Genomic DNA, 17,490 nt, shown 5'->3' with positions numbered 1-17,490 from the left:
ACACACACACAGGGTTAAAGACATCCTCTGACAATGCAATATGTGCGCTACAACGGGAAAACACTGAACCCTACAACATGACCACACACTAGCACACCCATTGTTGGAGGGAGGACAAAAAGCATGGGGAACAAACACATATAAGCTCCAAAAGGAGTAGGATAAAGTTGCCCCTATACACTGATCTAAGATTGGTTTTGTGATTTACCCCCATAATGGTTAAAGTTGCAATTTGGGAGGGTAAGCTGATCTTAGATCTGTGCCTAATGGCATTTTCTACCTGAAGCTATTGAAAGAAGTAGAGGAAAGAGATCAGAAGATGATGAGTTCCTTAAACTAACGTAGCTACCTTGAACACAGTTGTATGTGGCTGTAGCACTTTGTACAGTATGGCGCTATCTGTACTTTTTGACAACTTTGCCCTGAGCAAAAAAGGTTGGCGGATATTCAATCATAAAGGGTAAGTAGAGGAGATTGACTCAAACAAGGATGGATAACTGTGGATGTAGCCATGGTTATTTCACCCCTGGGGAGGGAGTCTATTTAGGTTGGGATTTCTGAGCTGTTTTATTAAACACATTTCTCTCTGTCCTTCAATCACTCCTCTCTCTCTCTCTCTCTCTCTCATTTCAATTCAATTCAAATGGGCTTTATTGGGAAGCAATGTTTACATTGCCAAAGCAAGTGAAATAAACAATCACAGATTAACAATTAACATTAAACAGATTCAAAAAGAGAAAGACGTTTGAAATGTTATATTATTAACTATGTGTAGTGTTTTTACAATGTGCACATAGTAGAAGTAAAAATGGCAAGGGGAAATAAATAAACAGATAAATATAGCTTTCATTTACTTTGGTGTTTGTGTTCCACTGGTTGCCCTTTTATTTTCTTATCGCAGCAACAGGTCATAGATTTTGCTGCGATGAGTGCAAACTGCGGTATTTCACATAACAGATATGGGAGTTTATCAATATTTGATTTGTTTTCAAACTATTTGGGGGTCCATGTAACGTGAGGGAAATATGTCTCTCTTATATCATCGTACATTTGGCAGGAGGTTAGGAAGTGCAGCTCAGTTTCCACCTCATTTTGTGGGCAGTGTGCACATAGCCTGTCTTCTCTTGAGAGCCAGGTCTGCCTACGGCAGCATCGCAATAGCAAGGCTATGCTCACTACATAGTCTGTTTTCCTCAGCGTTCTATCAGTCACATTGGTCACTCTCTCTCTCTAACTCTCTCTTTCTCTCTCCCTCTTACCCACTCTCTTTCTGGCTCATCATGCTCTCCATCTCTCTTTTTTCTCTCTCTCTCTCTGTCTGTCAATCTCGGTCTCCCTCTTCCTCTACCTCTCCTTTTATCTTTGATGAGGCATCAGAGCTGTCCTTGTGCATAGCCTCAAATGGCCTCGTGTGTGCAATATGACTAACACAGTCACACAGTGGCTGTAGACTAAAACAACAGACAATTGAAAGGTTGACTTTTAAATACTAGATTTGGTGTAATCGCCAAACGTGTCTGTCTACACGACAACAAGACATGCAAAGCATCAGGGTCTAAAGTAAACATCTATAAATACTTCAAACATGTCAGCTACACCGTGAGTACACACACACACACACACACACACACACACACACACACACACTGCAAAATGTATCAGCGCCGTGTCTCTATTCTACACCAGATGAGGAGCCTTTTCATTTTTCATTTACAATTCATTAACTTTTCATATCTTCCTTCTTTTATTTCTTCCCCTTCTCTTGTCCCTCCACTGTTGTCCCTCCCTCCCTCCCTCCCTCCCTCCCTCCCTCCCTCCCTCCCTCACATCACATAGGGCCACTGATGCCAAGCGAGGTTTGGGGATTTCATTTGCCATAGACGATTTGGCTATTTTGTGGGAAACTCAAATTGAAACAGTAAATCATAGTTAAATGTGCTGCAGTGTACACACATGTGCACTCGCATGCACGCACGCACACACACTAAGCTTCAACCTCGGGGAAGGATTTCATCCATAACCTTATCAATGCTATCTGGATTACAAAATGGCGACAGTAATACAAAGCGCAAGGCGAGCAAACAAGAAACTAAGAGCTGAGTTGCCTTTCACCGAACCGCAATGGAATCCTCCAGACAGGGCTCTACACAGACAGACATCGAGTTCACAGTAGGGATACGGGAGATTAAGTAACATTACTGCACCACAAACTACATGAAACAATGGAGAACAGAAGAAGATTTTTGAAGGGAGACATACTATAAGCCACATCTCAAGACCACAGAGTTAAGATGCAGGGGAGTTTCCCTCAGAAGTCTCTCTATGAGCTTACCATACTGTATTCTGACATAGTAAATACTGATAACTGAATTTATGTTGTAAAGGCATATTGAGCACATACGTGTCAAACATATATTTTGTCATATACACAGGGGCGCAACTTTCACTGGGGACAGGGGGGACATGTCCCCCCCACATTCTGAAATTGCATTTTTGTCCCCGCCAGTTTTATCATTGGAATGTGATACAAAACGAGGCAACGGTGTGCTTTAGGACCATGCGGACGCCTCCGAGCAGTCGGGTAGGCTGTTTGGAGTGTTTATCCGACTGGATAAAAATAAAATAAGAATACGAATAATTATGTCCCCCCCAACTTCTAAAACCAAAGTTGCGCCTCTGCATATACATATAGTCATATAGCTTTTATTTTACCCCCCTTTTTCTCCCCAATATCGATCTTGTCTCATCGCTGCAATTCCCCAACGGGCTCGGGAGAGGTGACGGTCGAGTCATGCGTCCTCCGAAACATGACCTGCCAAACCACACTCCTTAACACCCACCCGCTTAACCCGGAAGCCAGCCGCACCAATGTGTCGGAGGAAACACAGTTCAACTGACGACCGATGTCAGCCTGCAGGCGCCCGGCCCGCCACAAGGAGTCGCTAGAGCGCGATGAGCCAAGTAAAGCCCCCCCCAGCCAAACCCTCCCCTAACCCGGACGACACTGGGCCAATTGTGTGCCGCCCTATGGGACTCCCGGTCACGGCCGGTTGTGACACAGCCTGGGGTTTGTTGTGACGCCTCAAGCACTGTGATGCAGTGCCTTAGATTGCTGCGCCACTCGGAGGCCTAAACATCGGAAATGTTATGGCGGTTCGTTGCTTATTCTGCTGCATGTTGATGGTGGGCAAGGTGCTTTTTAATTACAACACATTATTGTACTTGTGTGTACAATCAAACACACCTCGCCAAGATCAGGTAGTCTTTCAAGCACATAATTGAAAGTAATCTGTTGTTCGATGCCGATTAAATGTGTGTGTGTCTGTATGTGTGTTTGTGTGTACATGCGCATTGGTGTGTATGTGTGTGTGTGTACCACTGTATCACTCTAATTAGATAATGGAGATAAAATACTATTCAGAGGGATGTGAATGCCTTATTTCCATCCCTGTTTGTTCTACTCTTCTTCGCTCCAGCAAAATGCCCCATCTGCATTCCCACCAATTAATTTATGCTAATCTCTCGCTGTACGGTGCGGTGGGGTGGGGGGCGGACCAGGGAAGCGTCTCTAAACTGTGTTCCTGGACACAAGGTCATCCGTGAATAGGCTTTGAAAGGAAGATTGGACCTGACGCACCGTGATGATGTAACCTCACAAATAAAACGTCAGAAGACAAACAAACACACACATGCATGGGAGCGAAGACAGACACACACCCGTTCAGGCACACAGACACACACACACAAAATGGGGAAGGAGGCAAAACAGGGAAACAAGGAAGTTGACCTAAAAATGTGGATCTGCCCTGGGACACCAAAACTACAGCATCAAAGGGAAGAGAGGGGCCAAAAGAAGGAGAGGGAGGATAAGATGCTTTTGATGTGCATGGAAGCAGCCGAGGGTATAGAGAACCTCCCTCTATCTCTTCTCTATCTCCTCTCTCCTTCAGTTCAGTCTAGGCCTGATCACATTGGCCTAGTTTACCACAGTATAAAAATAAGGGCTTTTTTGTCTGAATTCATTATCAGATAGCCGGGCAGTCAAGTGAACTTCTGGTAAAAGTTTTAGAAGAATTCTAACAACAAGAGGTTAGATTCTTTGGGAATTAATTTTATGCAGACAAGAATGGAGCTTAGTCTTTATTTAAGTTTACTAGACTACCCTCTCAAAGGCTTATAGACTTAAACATTGTGAGAATATGAATGGGAAAACCCCTCTGCAACTCAACTGTGGCAAGACAGACAGACAGACAAAAGTGACAAATACCTTTCTTCTTTGGTGAGGTTAGCGTTTGTGATATCCAAGCTTTTACTGAAAACAGACTTACTACAGACAGACAGAAAGAAAATAAAGAGACAGACAGAAAGACAGTCACATAAAGGGACTGATTCTAAGCATTCCCTAAAAAGTACAGATTATTGTACAGGTCATGAGTTGGCAACCTCACATTAGCTGTGTATGTGATACAGAGCTGGCTATTGCTCACAATGACCAATGCACAGTAAATAATAGTAGTCTTGAAAGGAAAAGTTAACAGAAGAAGAACAATTATTGATCATGACATGACAATGAAAACATAAAACAAGATTCACACATGACATGAATATATTAATCAGCAATTAAAAACAGATTAAACAGAGGGGTAAGACACTTTGAAGGATCATGATAATATGGGGTATTCTCACATTTGGCATACTTTCTAACAGTCGATGAAAAGTTGAAGTCTTAAAACCTCTATCCGCTTTGGATGACTCACCCGCGCAGAAAGTTGTAAACTTTTTTGCTTTTCTGTCTGTGTTAGACTGTCATAACACCCTAAGCAGCTTAATAATAAAGTTAGTGAGGAGAGGGATTCTACTGGAAGTACACACACAGCAGATTGAACTAATAGACAGAGATATCCAGCAGGGTGCCATAATATGTAGGCACCCTACTGCTACGTATGTGAATCCGGTGTGTGCGTTTGTGGGTGCGTGTGTGTGTGTCCATACATGCACGTGTCTGTGTTTGTTAATTTTGTATACTTTTCAGCCAGTAGTTCTGAAAGTAGCACTCACAAGACAGAAGTGGCCATCAAAATTCCATACTATGTCACATATGTGCAGATACAGTGGGGGAAACAAGTATTTAGTCAGCCACCAATTATGCAAGTTCTCCCACTTAAAAAGATGAGAGAGGCCTGTAATTTTCATCATAGGTACACGTCAACTATGACAGACAAAATGAGAAAAAAAAATCCAGAAAATCACATTGTAGGATTTTTAATGAATTTATTTGCAAATTATGGTGGAAAATAAGTATTTGGTCAATAACAAAAGTTGTTCAATACTTTGTTATATACCCTTTGTTGGCAATGACACAGGTCAAACGTTTTCTGTAAGTCTTCACAAGGTTTTCACACACTGTTGCTGGTATTTTGGCCCATTCCTCCATGCAGATCTCCTCTAGAGCAGTGATGTTTTGGGGCTGTCGCTGGGCAACACGGACTTTCAACTCCCTCCAAAGATTTTCTATGGGGTTGAGATCTGGAGACTGGCTAGGCCACTCCAGGACCTTGAAATGCTTCTTACAAAGCCACTCCTTCGTTGCCCGGGCGGTGTGTTTGGGATCATTGTCATGCTGAAAGACCCAGCCACGTTTCATCTTCAATGCCCTTGCTGATGTAAGGAGGTTTTTATTCAAAATCTCACGATACATGGCCCCATTCATTCTTTCCTTTACACGGATCAGTCGTCCTGGTCCCTTTGCAGAAAAACAGCCCCAAAGCATGATGTTTCCACCCCCATGCTTCACAGTAGGTATGGTGTTCTTCGGATGCAACTCAGCATTCTTTGTTCTCCAAACACGACGAGTTGAGTTTTTACCAAAAAGTTATATTTTGGTTTCATCTGACCATATGACATTCTCCCAATCCTCTTCTGGATCATCCAAATGCACTCTAGCAAACTTCAGACGGGCCTGGACATGTACTGGCTTAAGCAGGGGAACACGTCTGGCACTGCAGGATTTGAGTCCCTGGCGGTGTAGTGTGTTACTGATGGTAGGCTTTGTTACTTTGGTCCCAGCTCTCTGCAGGTCATTCACTAGGTCCCCCCTTGTGGTTCTGGGATTTTTGCTCACCGTTCTTGTGATCATTTTGATCCCACGGGGTGAGATCTTGCGTGGAGCCCCAGATTGAGGGAGATTATCAGTGGTCTTGTATGTCTTCCATTTCCTAATAATTGCTCCCACAGTTGATTTCTTCAAACCAAGCTGCTTACCTATTGCAGATTCAGTCTTCCCAGCCTGGTGCAGGTCTACAATTTTGTTTCTGGTGTCCTTTGACAGCTCTTTGGTCTTGGCCATAGTGGAGTTTGTAGTGTGACTGTTTGAGGTTGTGGACAGGTGTCTTTTATACTGATAACAAGTTCAAACAGGTGCTATTAATACAGGTAATGAGTGGAGGACAGAGGAGCCTCTTAAAGAAGAAGTTACAGGTCTGTGAGAGCCAATAATCTTGCTTGTTTGTAGGTGACCAAATACTTATTTTCCACCATAATTTGCAAATAAATTCATTAAAAATCCTACAATGTGATTTTCTGGATTTTTTTCTCTCATTTTGTCTGTCATAGTTGACGTGTACCTATGATGAATATTACAGGCCTCTCTCATATTTTTAAGTGGGAGAACTTGCACAATTGGTGGCTGTCTAAATACTTTTTTCCCCCACTGTATGTGCACCACGTCATTGCTCTCTCTCTCTCTGCTGTGTCCACTGAGCCGTTGGGCTTGCCATGCAACCTCATTGGATAACGCTGGGCAGGCCTCTTGCTAGCTGTCACTCAAATGTGAGGGGCTGAAGCTCAATGTAGGGAAAATGGCGCGGCACAGCTTCAAGCTAAACAGTCGCTTTCAAACTAAAGATTTCATGGCTAATTAAGGTAAGACAGTAACTCATAGATTATGCATGTATGAACTACACATTGACACATCCTTCCCAAAACGGGAGGTTTACAAATGACTTAGTAGTCGCCAAAGTTCAGGAGCATGTCTTTAATATTCAGTAATTTAAGAGTACTACACTGAGAGTTGGGACTACAGACCACTCATATTAATCAGAGGTCCTGTGGTTCTGTTATTCACTAGCTTTAATCTCTACTTTGAATGGAGAACATGGGGTGCTCTCTGAAAATCATGTCCTCACATTGACTCTGTAGTGCTAAGTATGTACAGTCGGAGACTGCCCGGGGTGTGTGTGTGTTTGTGTGAGCATTAGTGTGTGTGTGTGTGTGTGTGTGTGTGAGAGTGCGTGTATGTGTTTACTCTGATATGTGTTGCATGTACTTGTGCATGTGTGTATGTGTGTCAATATGATACGTGTGAGTGAGTCCATGTACTGTATGTGTACATCACACCATACCTCTGTCCATGTGTGGCCATGTCGATGGCTCGTCGTACGGGTACAGGAGAGCCCCCCTCTGTGACACTCAGCACTTCCATAGACTTCCTCTCCGGCCTCCTCTTCCCATGGCGGTTCAACATGGGGGAGTCCACACGCTTCCTGGGCGGGTCAGCTGAACAGGGGTCAGGGGTCAAAGGTTAGGGGTCAGGGGAGAAGCAAGTGAAGAGAGAAAGAGAACTAGTCAGCAACAAACCAACTACATGTGTGACAGAACATCTTATCCGAGTTATGGTGTAGCTTCATTCATAAAAGGCATAGAAGGTTTGGACTAGTCTACTTATCCTACTGGGTGGGGGTGATTTGGACCAGCCTACCTATCTCACTGCGTGGGGGGAGGTTCTGGTCCTCCTGACTGGGGTACCTCTCCTTCCGGTCCAGCAGCAGGAAGTAGATCATCTTCTCCTGGTTATCACTGGAGAGACAAGACAGTAAAGTCATCCTGTCAGATGTCCTTGAAGCACCTCAGTGTGGATGACTTCGCTGACACTTCCATTTCTCCCTCCGTATCTCTCCATCCCTTTCTCCTTCCCTCTTGTCAGAGAGCAGATCTTTCGTCAGTTTGCCCTCATCTCTGACACAGCCCAGTGAGTCCATGATCTCCCTCCCTCCCTCCCTCCCTCCCTCCCTCCCTCCCTCCCTCCCTCATCAGAGAGCAAGTCTTTGGTGAGTTTGTTTTCGTCCCTGAAGCAGCACAGAGTGCACTTCTTTAACCCTTCCATCCTTACAGTCCTCCCTTCCTCCCTCACTCTCTTACTCTCTCCCTCCCATCCCTCTATCACTCACTCGTCAGAAAGCAGGTCTTTGGTGAGTTTGCCCTTGTCTCTGAAGCAACCCAGAGAGTGCATGCTCTCCAGGACGTCCGGATCTATCTCCTCAGTGCTCAGGGTTCTGATGGCCACCTTCCTGGGGACAGGCTGCTCCGGCTCTGGCTCGTTCTTCCCAGCTCTGACAGACAGGAAGAATTTACATTTACATTTTAGTCATTTAGCAGACGCTCTTATCCAGAGCGACTTACAGGAGCAATTAGGGTTAAGTGCCTTGCTCAAGGGCACATTTACGTCATTTAGCAGACGCTCTTATCCAGAGCGACTACAAATTGGTGCATTCACCCTATAGCCAGTGGGATAACCACTTTACAATTATACAAAAAAAAAATTTTTGGGGGGGGGGTAGAAGGATTACTTTATCCTATCCCAGGTGTTCCTTAAAGAGGTGGGGTTTCAAATGTCTCCGGAAGGTGGTGAGTGACTCCGCTGTCCTGGCGTCATGAGGGAGAATGACAGGAATGACAGGAATGACTGACAGATTTAATTTAATTTATATCCACCTTTATATGAACAGGGAAGACATATTGAGACCTAGGTCTTTTTTTCATGCGCCCTGTATATTACAATATAAATATACACATTATACACAAAATATATATATATATATATATATATATATATATATATATATATATATATATATATATATACACACACACCCTAAAATACAAAAACGCAGTCATGGTAAGCACAAACAAAACATCACAAATCACCCAGAAAAACAGTTACATTCCTTCTCAAAGAAGTCCCCTATCAATACTTTAAATTGCCCGAACGGCACTATAACATCAAGATGAAATGTATTTAGAATTTTGTTCCAGCAATACGGTGCATTAAAACTAAAAGCAGATTGACCTAGCTTGGTGGAGACCCTGGGAACCTCAAGAGTTAACCAATCCTGTGAACGGGTTAGGCAACTCAGGTGTCTATACAACTCAGGTGTCTATACTACAGCAAAGTTAGATCAGACCGAAGTTTATTAAGTAGGGCCAAAAATGGAGTAGCGTAGAGATCTACGGGTCTTTAGCGAAGTCCAGCCAACGTTTTTATACAGGATGCAGTGATGAGTATCAAAACTGTCGTCTGTAACAAAACGAAGGGCACTATGGTAGATGGCATCCAAAGGTTGATGAGTAGTAGCAGCTGCACTCTGATAAATAATATCACCATAATCAAGAACATATAAAAAGGTTGACTGAATAATCTGCTTCTTACTGCTTAGAGAAAGGCACTATCTTTAAATCGTAGTTTCTTAACCAGCTCATTCAATATGAACTTCATATTTTACAATGTTAGCAATGACAAATATACATTACAAAGCTATTAGAATTGTGAAACTACTTTACCATTAAAAAATTAATCCACCAAACATGACGAAGATATACACGGAACAAAAAGATAAACGCATGATGCAACAATTTCAAGGATTTTACTGAGTTACAGTGCACATAAGGAAATCAGTCAAATGAAGAAAATTCATTAGGCCCTAATCTATGGATTTCACATGACTGGGAATACAGATATGCATCTGTTGGTCACAGATACCTAAAAAAAAAGGTATGGGTGTGGATCAGAAAACCAATCAGTATCTGGTGTGGCCACTATTTGCCTCATGCGGCGCGGTCATCATAGAGTGGAACAGGCTGTTGATTGAGGCCTGTGGAATGTTGTCCCACTCCTCTTCAATGGCTGTGCGAAGTTGCTTGATATTGGCGGGAACTGGTCCACGCTGTCGTACACATCGATCCAGAGTATCCCAAACATGCTCAATGGGTGACATGTCTGGTGAGTATGCAGGCCATGGAAGCACAGGTTACATTTTCAGCTTCCAGGAATTGTGTACAGATCCTTGCGACATGGGGCCGTGCATTATCATGCTGAAACATGAGGTGATGGCGGCGGATGAATGGCACGACAATGGATCTCATCACAGTATCTCTGTGCATTCAAATTGCCATCGATAAAATGCAATTGTGTTCGTTGTCCATAGCTTATGCCTGCCCATACCAGAAATTCTGCAGGTGTGAAAGTCCACAGTTTTATCGTATGTCCGGGTAGCTGGTCTCATATTATCCTGCAGGTGAAGAAGCCGGATGTGGAGGTCCTGGGCTGGCATGGTTACACATGGTCTGTGGTTGTGAGGCCGGTTGGACTTACTGCCAAATTCTCTAAAATGACATTGGAGGCGGCTTATGGTAGAAAAATTAACATTCAATTATCTGGCAACAGCTCTGGTGGACATTCCTGCAGTCAGCTCCCTCACGCTCCCTCAAAACTTGAGACATCTGTGGCATTGTTTTGTGTGACAAAACAGCACATTTTAGAGTGGCCTTTTATTGTCCAAAGCACAAGGTGGACCTGTGTAATGATCATGCTGTTTAATCAGCTTCTTGATATGCCACACCTGTCAGGTGTATTAATTATCTTGGCAAAGGAGAAATGCTCACTAACAGGGATGTAAACAAATTTGTGCACAACATTTGAGAGAAATAAGCTTTTCGTGTGTATGAAAAACATCTGGGATCTTATATTTCAGCTCATGAAACATGGGACCAACACATTTATTTTTGTTCAGTATACAATATCGTAGATTGCTAAATAGCAATGATGAACTGATATAATGTACAGTGGGGAAAAAAAGTATTTAGTCAGCCACCAATTGTGCAAGTTCTCCCACTTAAAAAGATGAGAGAGGCCTGTCATTTTCATCATAGGTATACGTCAACTATGACAGACAAAATGAGAATTTATTTTCCAGAAAATCACATTGTAGGATTTTTTATGAATTTATTTGCAAATTATGGTGGAAAATAAGTATTTGGTCAATAACAAAAGTTTCTCAATACTTTGTTATATACCCTTTGTTGGCAATGACACAGGTCAAACGTTTTCTGTAAGTCTTCACAAGGTTTTCACACACTGTTGCTGGTATTTTGGCCCATTCCTCCATGCAGATCTCCTCTAGAGCAGTGATGTTTTGGGGCTGTCGCTGGGCAACACGGACTTTCAACTCCCTCCAAAGATTTTCTATGGGGTTGAGATCTGGAGACTGGCTAGGCCACTCCAGGACCTTGAAATGCTTCTTACGAAGCCACTCCTTCGTTGCCCGGGCGGTGTGTTTGGGATCATTGTCATGCTGAAAGACCCAGCCACGTTTCATCTTCAATGCCCTTGCTGATGGAAGGAGGTTTTCACTCAAAATCTCACGATACATGGCCCCATTCATTCTTTCCTTTACACGGATCAGTCGTCCTGGTCCCTTTGCAGAAAAACAGCCCCAAAGCATGATGTTTCCACCCCCATGCTTCACAGTAGGTATGGTGTTCTTTGGATGCAACTCAGCATTCTTTGTCCTCCAAACACGACGAGTTGAGTTTTTACCAAAAAGTTATATTTTGGTTTCATCTGACCATATGACATTCTCCCAATCCCCTTCTGGATCATCCAAATGCACTCTAGCAAACTGCAGACGGGCCTGGACATGTACTGGCTTAAGCAGGGGGACACGTCTGGCACTGCAGGATTTGAGTCCCTGGCGGCGTAGTGTGTTACTGATGGTAGGCTTTGTTACTTTGGTCCCAGCTCTCTGCAGGTCATTCACTAGGTCCCCCCTTGTGGTTCTGGGATTTTTGCTCACCGTTCTTGTGATCATTTTGATCCCACGGGGTGAGATCCTTCCCAGATCGAGGGAGATTATCAGTGGTCTTGTATGTCTTCCATTTCCTAATAATTGCTCCCACAGTTGATTTCTTCAAACCAAGCTGCTTACCTATTGCAGATTCAGTCTTCCCAGCCTGGTGCAGGTCTACAATTTTGTTTCTGGTGTCCTTTGACAGCTCTTTGGTCTTGGCCATAGTGGAGTTTGGAGTGTGACTGTTTGAGGTTGTGGACAGGTGTCTTTTATACTGATAACAAGTTCAAACAGGTGCCATTAATACAGGTAACCAGTGGAGGACAGATGAGCCTCTTAAAGAAGAAGTTACAGGTCTGTGAGAGCCAGAAAGCTTGCTTGTTTGTAGGTGACCAAATACTTATTTTCCACCATAATTTGCAAATAAATTCATAAAAAATCCTACAATGTGATTTTCTGGATTTTTTTTCTAATTTTGTCTGTCATAGTTGACGTGTACCTATGATGAAAATTACAGGCCTCTCTCATATTTTTAAGTGGGAGAACTTGCACAATTGGTGGCTGACTAAATACTTTTTTCCCCCACTGTAGCAGTGAGCAAAACACATTATTACATTGCTGAACAGTAGAACGGTCCTTGGCACTTTTCTGAGAGGAGGTATTTAAAGCCTGCATTGTTAAGACCAAGCCATTTAGGAACAGAACAGAGTTCCATTAAAACTAAGAACATGATGGTCTTTTATGTTCAGGTGGTGTGTAGGGCAATTGCTAGAGTGTAGCAAAACATAGACCTCTCTCATCTGGCCTAATGGGCCTACCTTCTCTTAATATAAAGGCTGTAAAAAAGTTAGTTCGCATTCCCAAATTTAGCCTATATAAGTGCAATACTTTTATCTACTGACCCTTTGTTTGAATATTTGCTACATTTTGTCAATTTAATTTAATTTCACTGATAAAAGTGCATAGTGCATATATCTATTAGAGTATGCACAAAACAGCCAGTCGTATGCATGTACACACAGAAAAAAAACCACACACACACACACACACACACACACACACACAGAAAGGAGCTGTACTCACATGTACCAGTTGTGCTTCTGGATCTGCTCTAACTGTAGAGACACACAGGAAGAGGAAAAAACATTGTGTTAATGACACCATGTGGAACAGGTGCTGCGACAGACAGACAGACAAGTGAACACGGAAACATGCCTTATCTAATCTTACTGTATGCATTACGACACACTTAAGGCTTCTAGCAACAAGTCCGCTTTTACCTACTGTAGAGACAAAAAATATAATACACTATACAGTGGGGAAAAAATGTATTTAGTCAGCCACCAATTGTGCAAGTTCTCCCACTTAAAAAGATGAGAGAGGCCTGTAATTTTCATCATAGGTACAAGTCAACTGTCACGATCGTCTGAAGAAGCGGACCAATACGCAGCGCGTGGAGTGAACATGATGACTTTATTTAATAAAGCAACCACGAAAAACAACAAATGACGATAGTGAAGTCCTCTGTAACACTGACAGAAACATGGAACAAAAACCCACAATACCCACGAGAAAACACACAGTATAAATATGGCTCCCAATCAGAGATAACGAGCCGACAGCTGTCACTCGTTACCTCCGATTGGGAGTCACCTGAATAATCACGAACAATCACCACACATAGAAATGAAACAACCAGAATACCCAACATAGAAATACACCCAAACAAGGAAAATGAACAACCCTGGCTCAATAATAAAGTCCATGGAGCCAGAGTGTCACAGTACCCCCTAAAGGTGCGAACTCCGGGCGCACCAGCATACAGTCTAGGGAGGGTCTGGGTGGGCGTCTGTCCATGGTGGCGGCTCTGGCACTGGTCGTGGTCCCCACCCCACCATAGTCACTACCCGCTTACGTAGCCTCCTCCAAATGACCACCCTCCAATATAACCCCACTGGATTAAGGGGGCAGCACCGGACTAAGAGGCAGCACCGGACTAAGGGGCAACACCGGACTAAGGGACAGCACCAGGAGAAGGGGCAGCACCAGGATAAGGGGGCAGCACCAGACTAAGGGCAGCACCGGACTAAGGGGCAGCACCGGACTAAGGGGCAGCACCGGGATAAGGGGCAGCACCGGGATAAGGGCAGCACCGGGCTAAGGGGCAGCACCGGACCAAGGGGGCAGCACCGGGCTAAGGGACAGTACCTGACTAAGGGGCAGCACCGGACTGAGGGGCAGCTCCGGACTGAATGGCGGATCCGGGCTGGACGGCTCCCTGACGGATCCTGGCTGGACGGCTCTGGCGGATCCTGGCTGGACGGCTTTGGCGGATCCTGGCTGGACGGCTCATGGCTGGCTGACGGATCTGGCTGCTCATGGCTGGCTGATGGATCTGGCTGCTCATGGCTGGCTGACGGATCTGGCTGCTCGTGGCTGGCTGACGGATCTGGCTGCTCATGGCTGGCGGAAGGCTCTGGCTGATCCTGTCTGGCGGACGGCTCTGGCTGATCCTGTCTGGCGGAAGGCTCTGGCTGATCCTGTCTGGCGGAAGGCTCTGGCTGATCCTGTCTGGCGGAAGGCTCTGGCTGATCCTGTCTGGCGGAAGGCTCTGGCTGATCCTGTCTGGCGGAAGGCTCTGGCTGCTCCTGTCTGGCGAAAGGCTCTAGCGGCTCCGATCTGGCGGACGGCTCTGAAGGCTCATGGCAGACGGGCGGCTTTGCAGGCTCAGTACAGACGGGCGGCTTTAGCGCCGTAGGGCAGACGGGTAGTTCAAGCGCCGTTGGGCAGACGGGCAGTTCAGGCACCGTTGGGCAGACGGGCAGTTCAGGCGCCGTTGGGCAGACGGGCAGTTCAGGCACCGTTGGGCAGACGGGCAGTTCAGGCGCCGTTGGGCAGACGGGCAGTTCAGGCCCCGTTGGGCAGACGGCAGATTCTGGCCGTCTGAGGCGCACCGTAGGCCTGGTGCGTGGTGCCGCGAACTGGAGGTACCAGGCTGAGGACACGCATCTCAGGGCTAGTGCGGGGAGAAGGAACAGGGCATGCTGGGCCCTGGGGGACTGCACCGTGAGGCCTGATGCGTGGTGCCGGAACTGGTGGTCCCAGGCTGAGGACACGCATCTCAGGGCTTTTATGGTGCGTGGAGCAGGAACAGGCCGGGCCGGGCTGGCGACGCGCACCGTATCCCGGTGCGCAGTGGCGGAACAGGCCGGGCCGGGCTGGCGGCGCACCGTATCCCTGGTGCGTGGAGCAGGAACAGGCCGGGCTGGGCTGGCGACGCGCACCGTATCCCTGGTGCAAGTGGCCGGAACAGGCCGGGCCGGGCTGGCGAAGCGCACCATATCCCTGGTGCGTGGAGCAGGAACAGGCCGGGCAGGGCTGTCGACGCACACCGTATCCTTGGTGCGTGGAGCAGGAACAGGCCGGGCAGGGCTGTCGACGCACCACCGTATCCTTGGTGCGTGGAGCAGGAACAGGCCGGGCAGGGCTGTCGACGCACACCGTATCCTTGGTGCGTGGAGCAGGAACAGGCCGGGCAGGGCTGTCGACGCACACCGTATCCTTCAGTACGTGGAGCCGGAACCGGCCGGGCTGGACTGGCGACGCACACCGTGGGCTTGATGCGTGGAGTAGGAACAGGCCGGTCCGTACTGGGAACACACACCACTGGCTTTAACTGGGGATCAGGAACGGGCGGACCGGACTGGTAACACACATCAGTCTCTCACGCCGTGCCGCAACAACTTCCCTTCCTCTACTCGCCAATGGCTCCCGTAATCCGATAGCCTTCTCTCCACATCTCCCTGTGGCAGCCTCCTGCTGCCCAACCGCCCGACCATGTGCCCCCCAAAAACTTTTTGGGGTTGCCTCTCGTCCTTCCATACGATGACCCTGCTGACGCCGTTGCTCCTCTCTCGCCAGGGCCTTGATCTTCCCCCAAGGTCCCTTGCCCCCGAGCATGTCCTCCCAGGACCACGATTTGCCCACCTGGGCCATCGCCAGCCTCTCGATCTCCTTACCAGGCGCTTCCTCCCATGTCCAGCTGTCTTGCTCCTGGACACGCTGCTTGGTCCTTCTATGGTGGGTTTTTCTGTCACGATCGTCTGAAGAAGCGGACCAATACGCAGCGCGTGGAGTGAACATGATGACTTTATTTAATAAAGCAACCACGAAAAACAACAAATGACGATAGTGAAGTCCTCTGTAACACTGACAGAAACATGGAACAAAAACCCACAATACCCACGAGAAAACACACAGTATAAATATGGCTCCCAATCAGAGATAACGAGCCGACAGCTGTCACTCGTTACCTCCGATTGGGAGTCACCTGAATAATCACGAACAATCACCACACATAGAAATGAAACAACCAGAATACCCAACATAGAAATACACCCAAACAAGGAAAATGAACAACCCTGGCTCAATAATAAAGTCCATGGAGCCAGAGTGTCACATCAACTATGACAGACAAAATCAGAAAAAAAATCCAGAAAATCACATTGTAGGATTTTTAATGAATTTATTTGCAAATTATGGTGGAAAATAAGTATTTGGTCAATAACAAAAGTTTCTCAATACTTTGTTATACAGTATACCCTTTATTGGCAATGACACAGATCAAACGTTTTCTGTATGTCTTCACAAGGTTTTCACACACTGTTGCTGGTATTTTGGCCCATTCCTCCATGCAGATCTCCACTAGAGCAGTGATGTTTTGGGGCTGTCGCTGACTTTCAACTCCCTCCAAAGATTTTCTATGGGGTTGAGATCTGGAGACTGGCTAGGCCACTCCAGGACCTTGAAATGCTTCTTACGAAGCCACTCCTTCGTTGCCCGGGCGGTGTGTTTGGGATCATTGTCATGCTGAAAGACCCAGCCACGTTTCATCTTCAATGCCCTTGCTGATGGAATGGAGGTTTTCACTCAAAATCTCATGATACATGGCCCCATTCATTCTTTCCTTTACACGGATCAGTCGTCCTGGACCCTTTGCAGAAAAACAGCCCCAAAGCATGATGTTTCCACCCCCATGCTTCACAGTAGGTATGGTGTTCTTTGGATGCAACTCAGCATTCTTTGTCCTCCAAACACGACGAGTTGAGTTTTTACCAAAAAGTTATATTTTGGTTTCATCTGACCATATGACATTCTCCCAATCCTCTTCTGGATCATCCAAATGCACTCTAGCAAACTTCAGACGGGCCTGGACATGTACTGGCTTAAGCAGGGGGACACGTCTGCCACTGCAGGATTTGAGTCCCTGGCGGCGTAGTGTGTTACTGATGGTAGGCTTTGTTACTTTGGTCCCAGCTCTCTGCAGGTCATTCACTATGTCCCCCGTGTGGTTCTGGGATTTTTGCTCACCGTTCTTGTGATCATTTTGACCCCACGGGGTGAGATCTTGCGTGGAGCCCCAGATCGAGGGAGATTATCAGTGGTCTTGTATGTCTTCCATTTCCTAATAATTGCTCCCACAGTTGATTTCTTCAAACCAAGCTGCTTACCTATTGCAGATTCAGTCTTCCCAGCCTGGTGCAGGTCTACAATTTTGTTTCTGGTGTCCTTTGACAGCTCTTTGGTCTTG

At 46.0% G+C, this 17,490-nt stretch overlaps 1 protein-coding gene across 6 annotated transcripts in view; it reads right to left on the bottom strand.

Moving 5' to 3' along the window:
- Positions 1-17,490, bottom strand: part of LOC121582258 (serine/threonine-protein kinase BRSK2) — a 176,174-nt gene that overhangs the window by 27,485 nt on the left and 131,199 nt on the right. For 4 of the 6 annotated variants that reach the window (XM_045225052.1, XM_045225049.1, XM_045225050.1 and 1 more), the window contains exons 9-13: positions 12,984-13,015; positions 8,226-8,387; positions 7,757-7,854; positions 7,401-7,554; positions 4,268-4,327 (exon numbers count right to left, since the gene is read on the bottom strand). In XM_045225052.1, coding sequence (XP_045080987.1) covers positions 4,268-4,327; positions 7,401-7,554; positions 7,757-7,854; positions 8,226-8,387; positions 12,984-13,015 — 506 coding nt within the window. The remainder of the gene's footprint in view (positions 1-4,267; positions 4,328-7,400; positions 7,555-7,756; positions 7,855-8,225; positions 8,388-12,983; positions 13,016-17,490) is intronic. The other 2 variants (XM_045225051.1, XM_041897938.2) reach the window with 1 other exon arrangement.

Source organism: Coregonus clupeaformis, chromosome 15 (assembly GCF_020615455.1).
Source record: "Coregonus clupeaformis isolate EN_2021a chromosome 15, ASM2061545v1, whole genome shotgun sequence".
In the NCBI taxonomy this organism is placed as follows: Eukaryota; Metazoa; Chordata; class Actinopteri; order Salmoniformes; family Salmonidae; genus Coregonus; species Coregonus clupeaformis.
The sequence above is the reverse complement of the archived record's forward strand: the minus strand, read 5'-3'. Positions and strand labels throughout refer to the sequence as shown.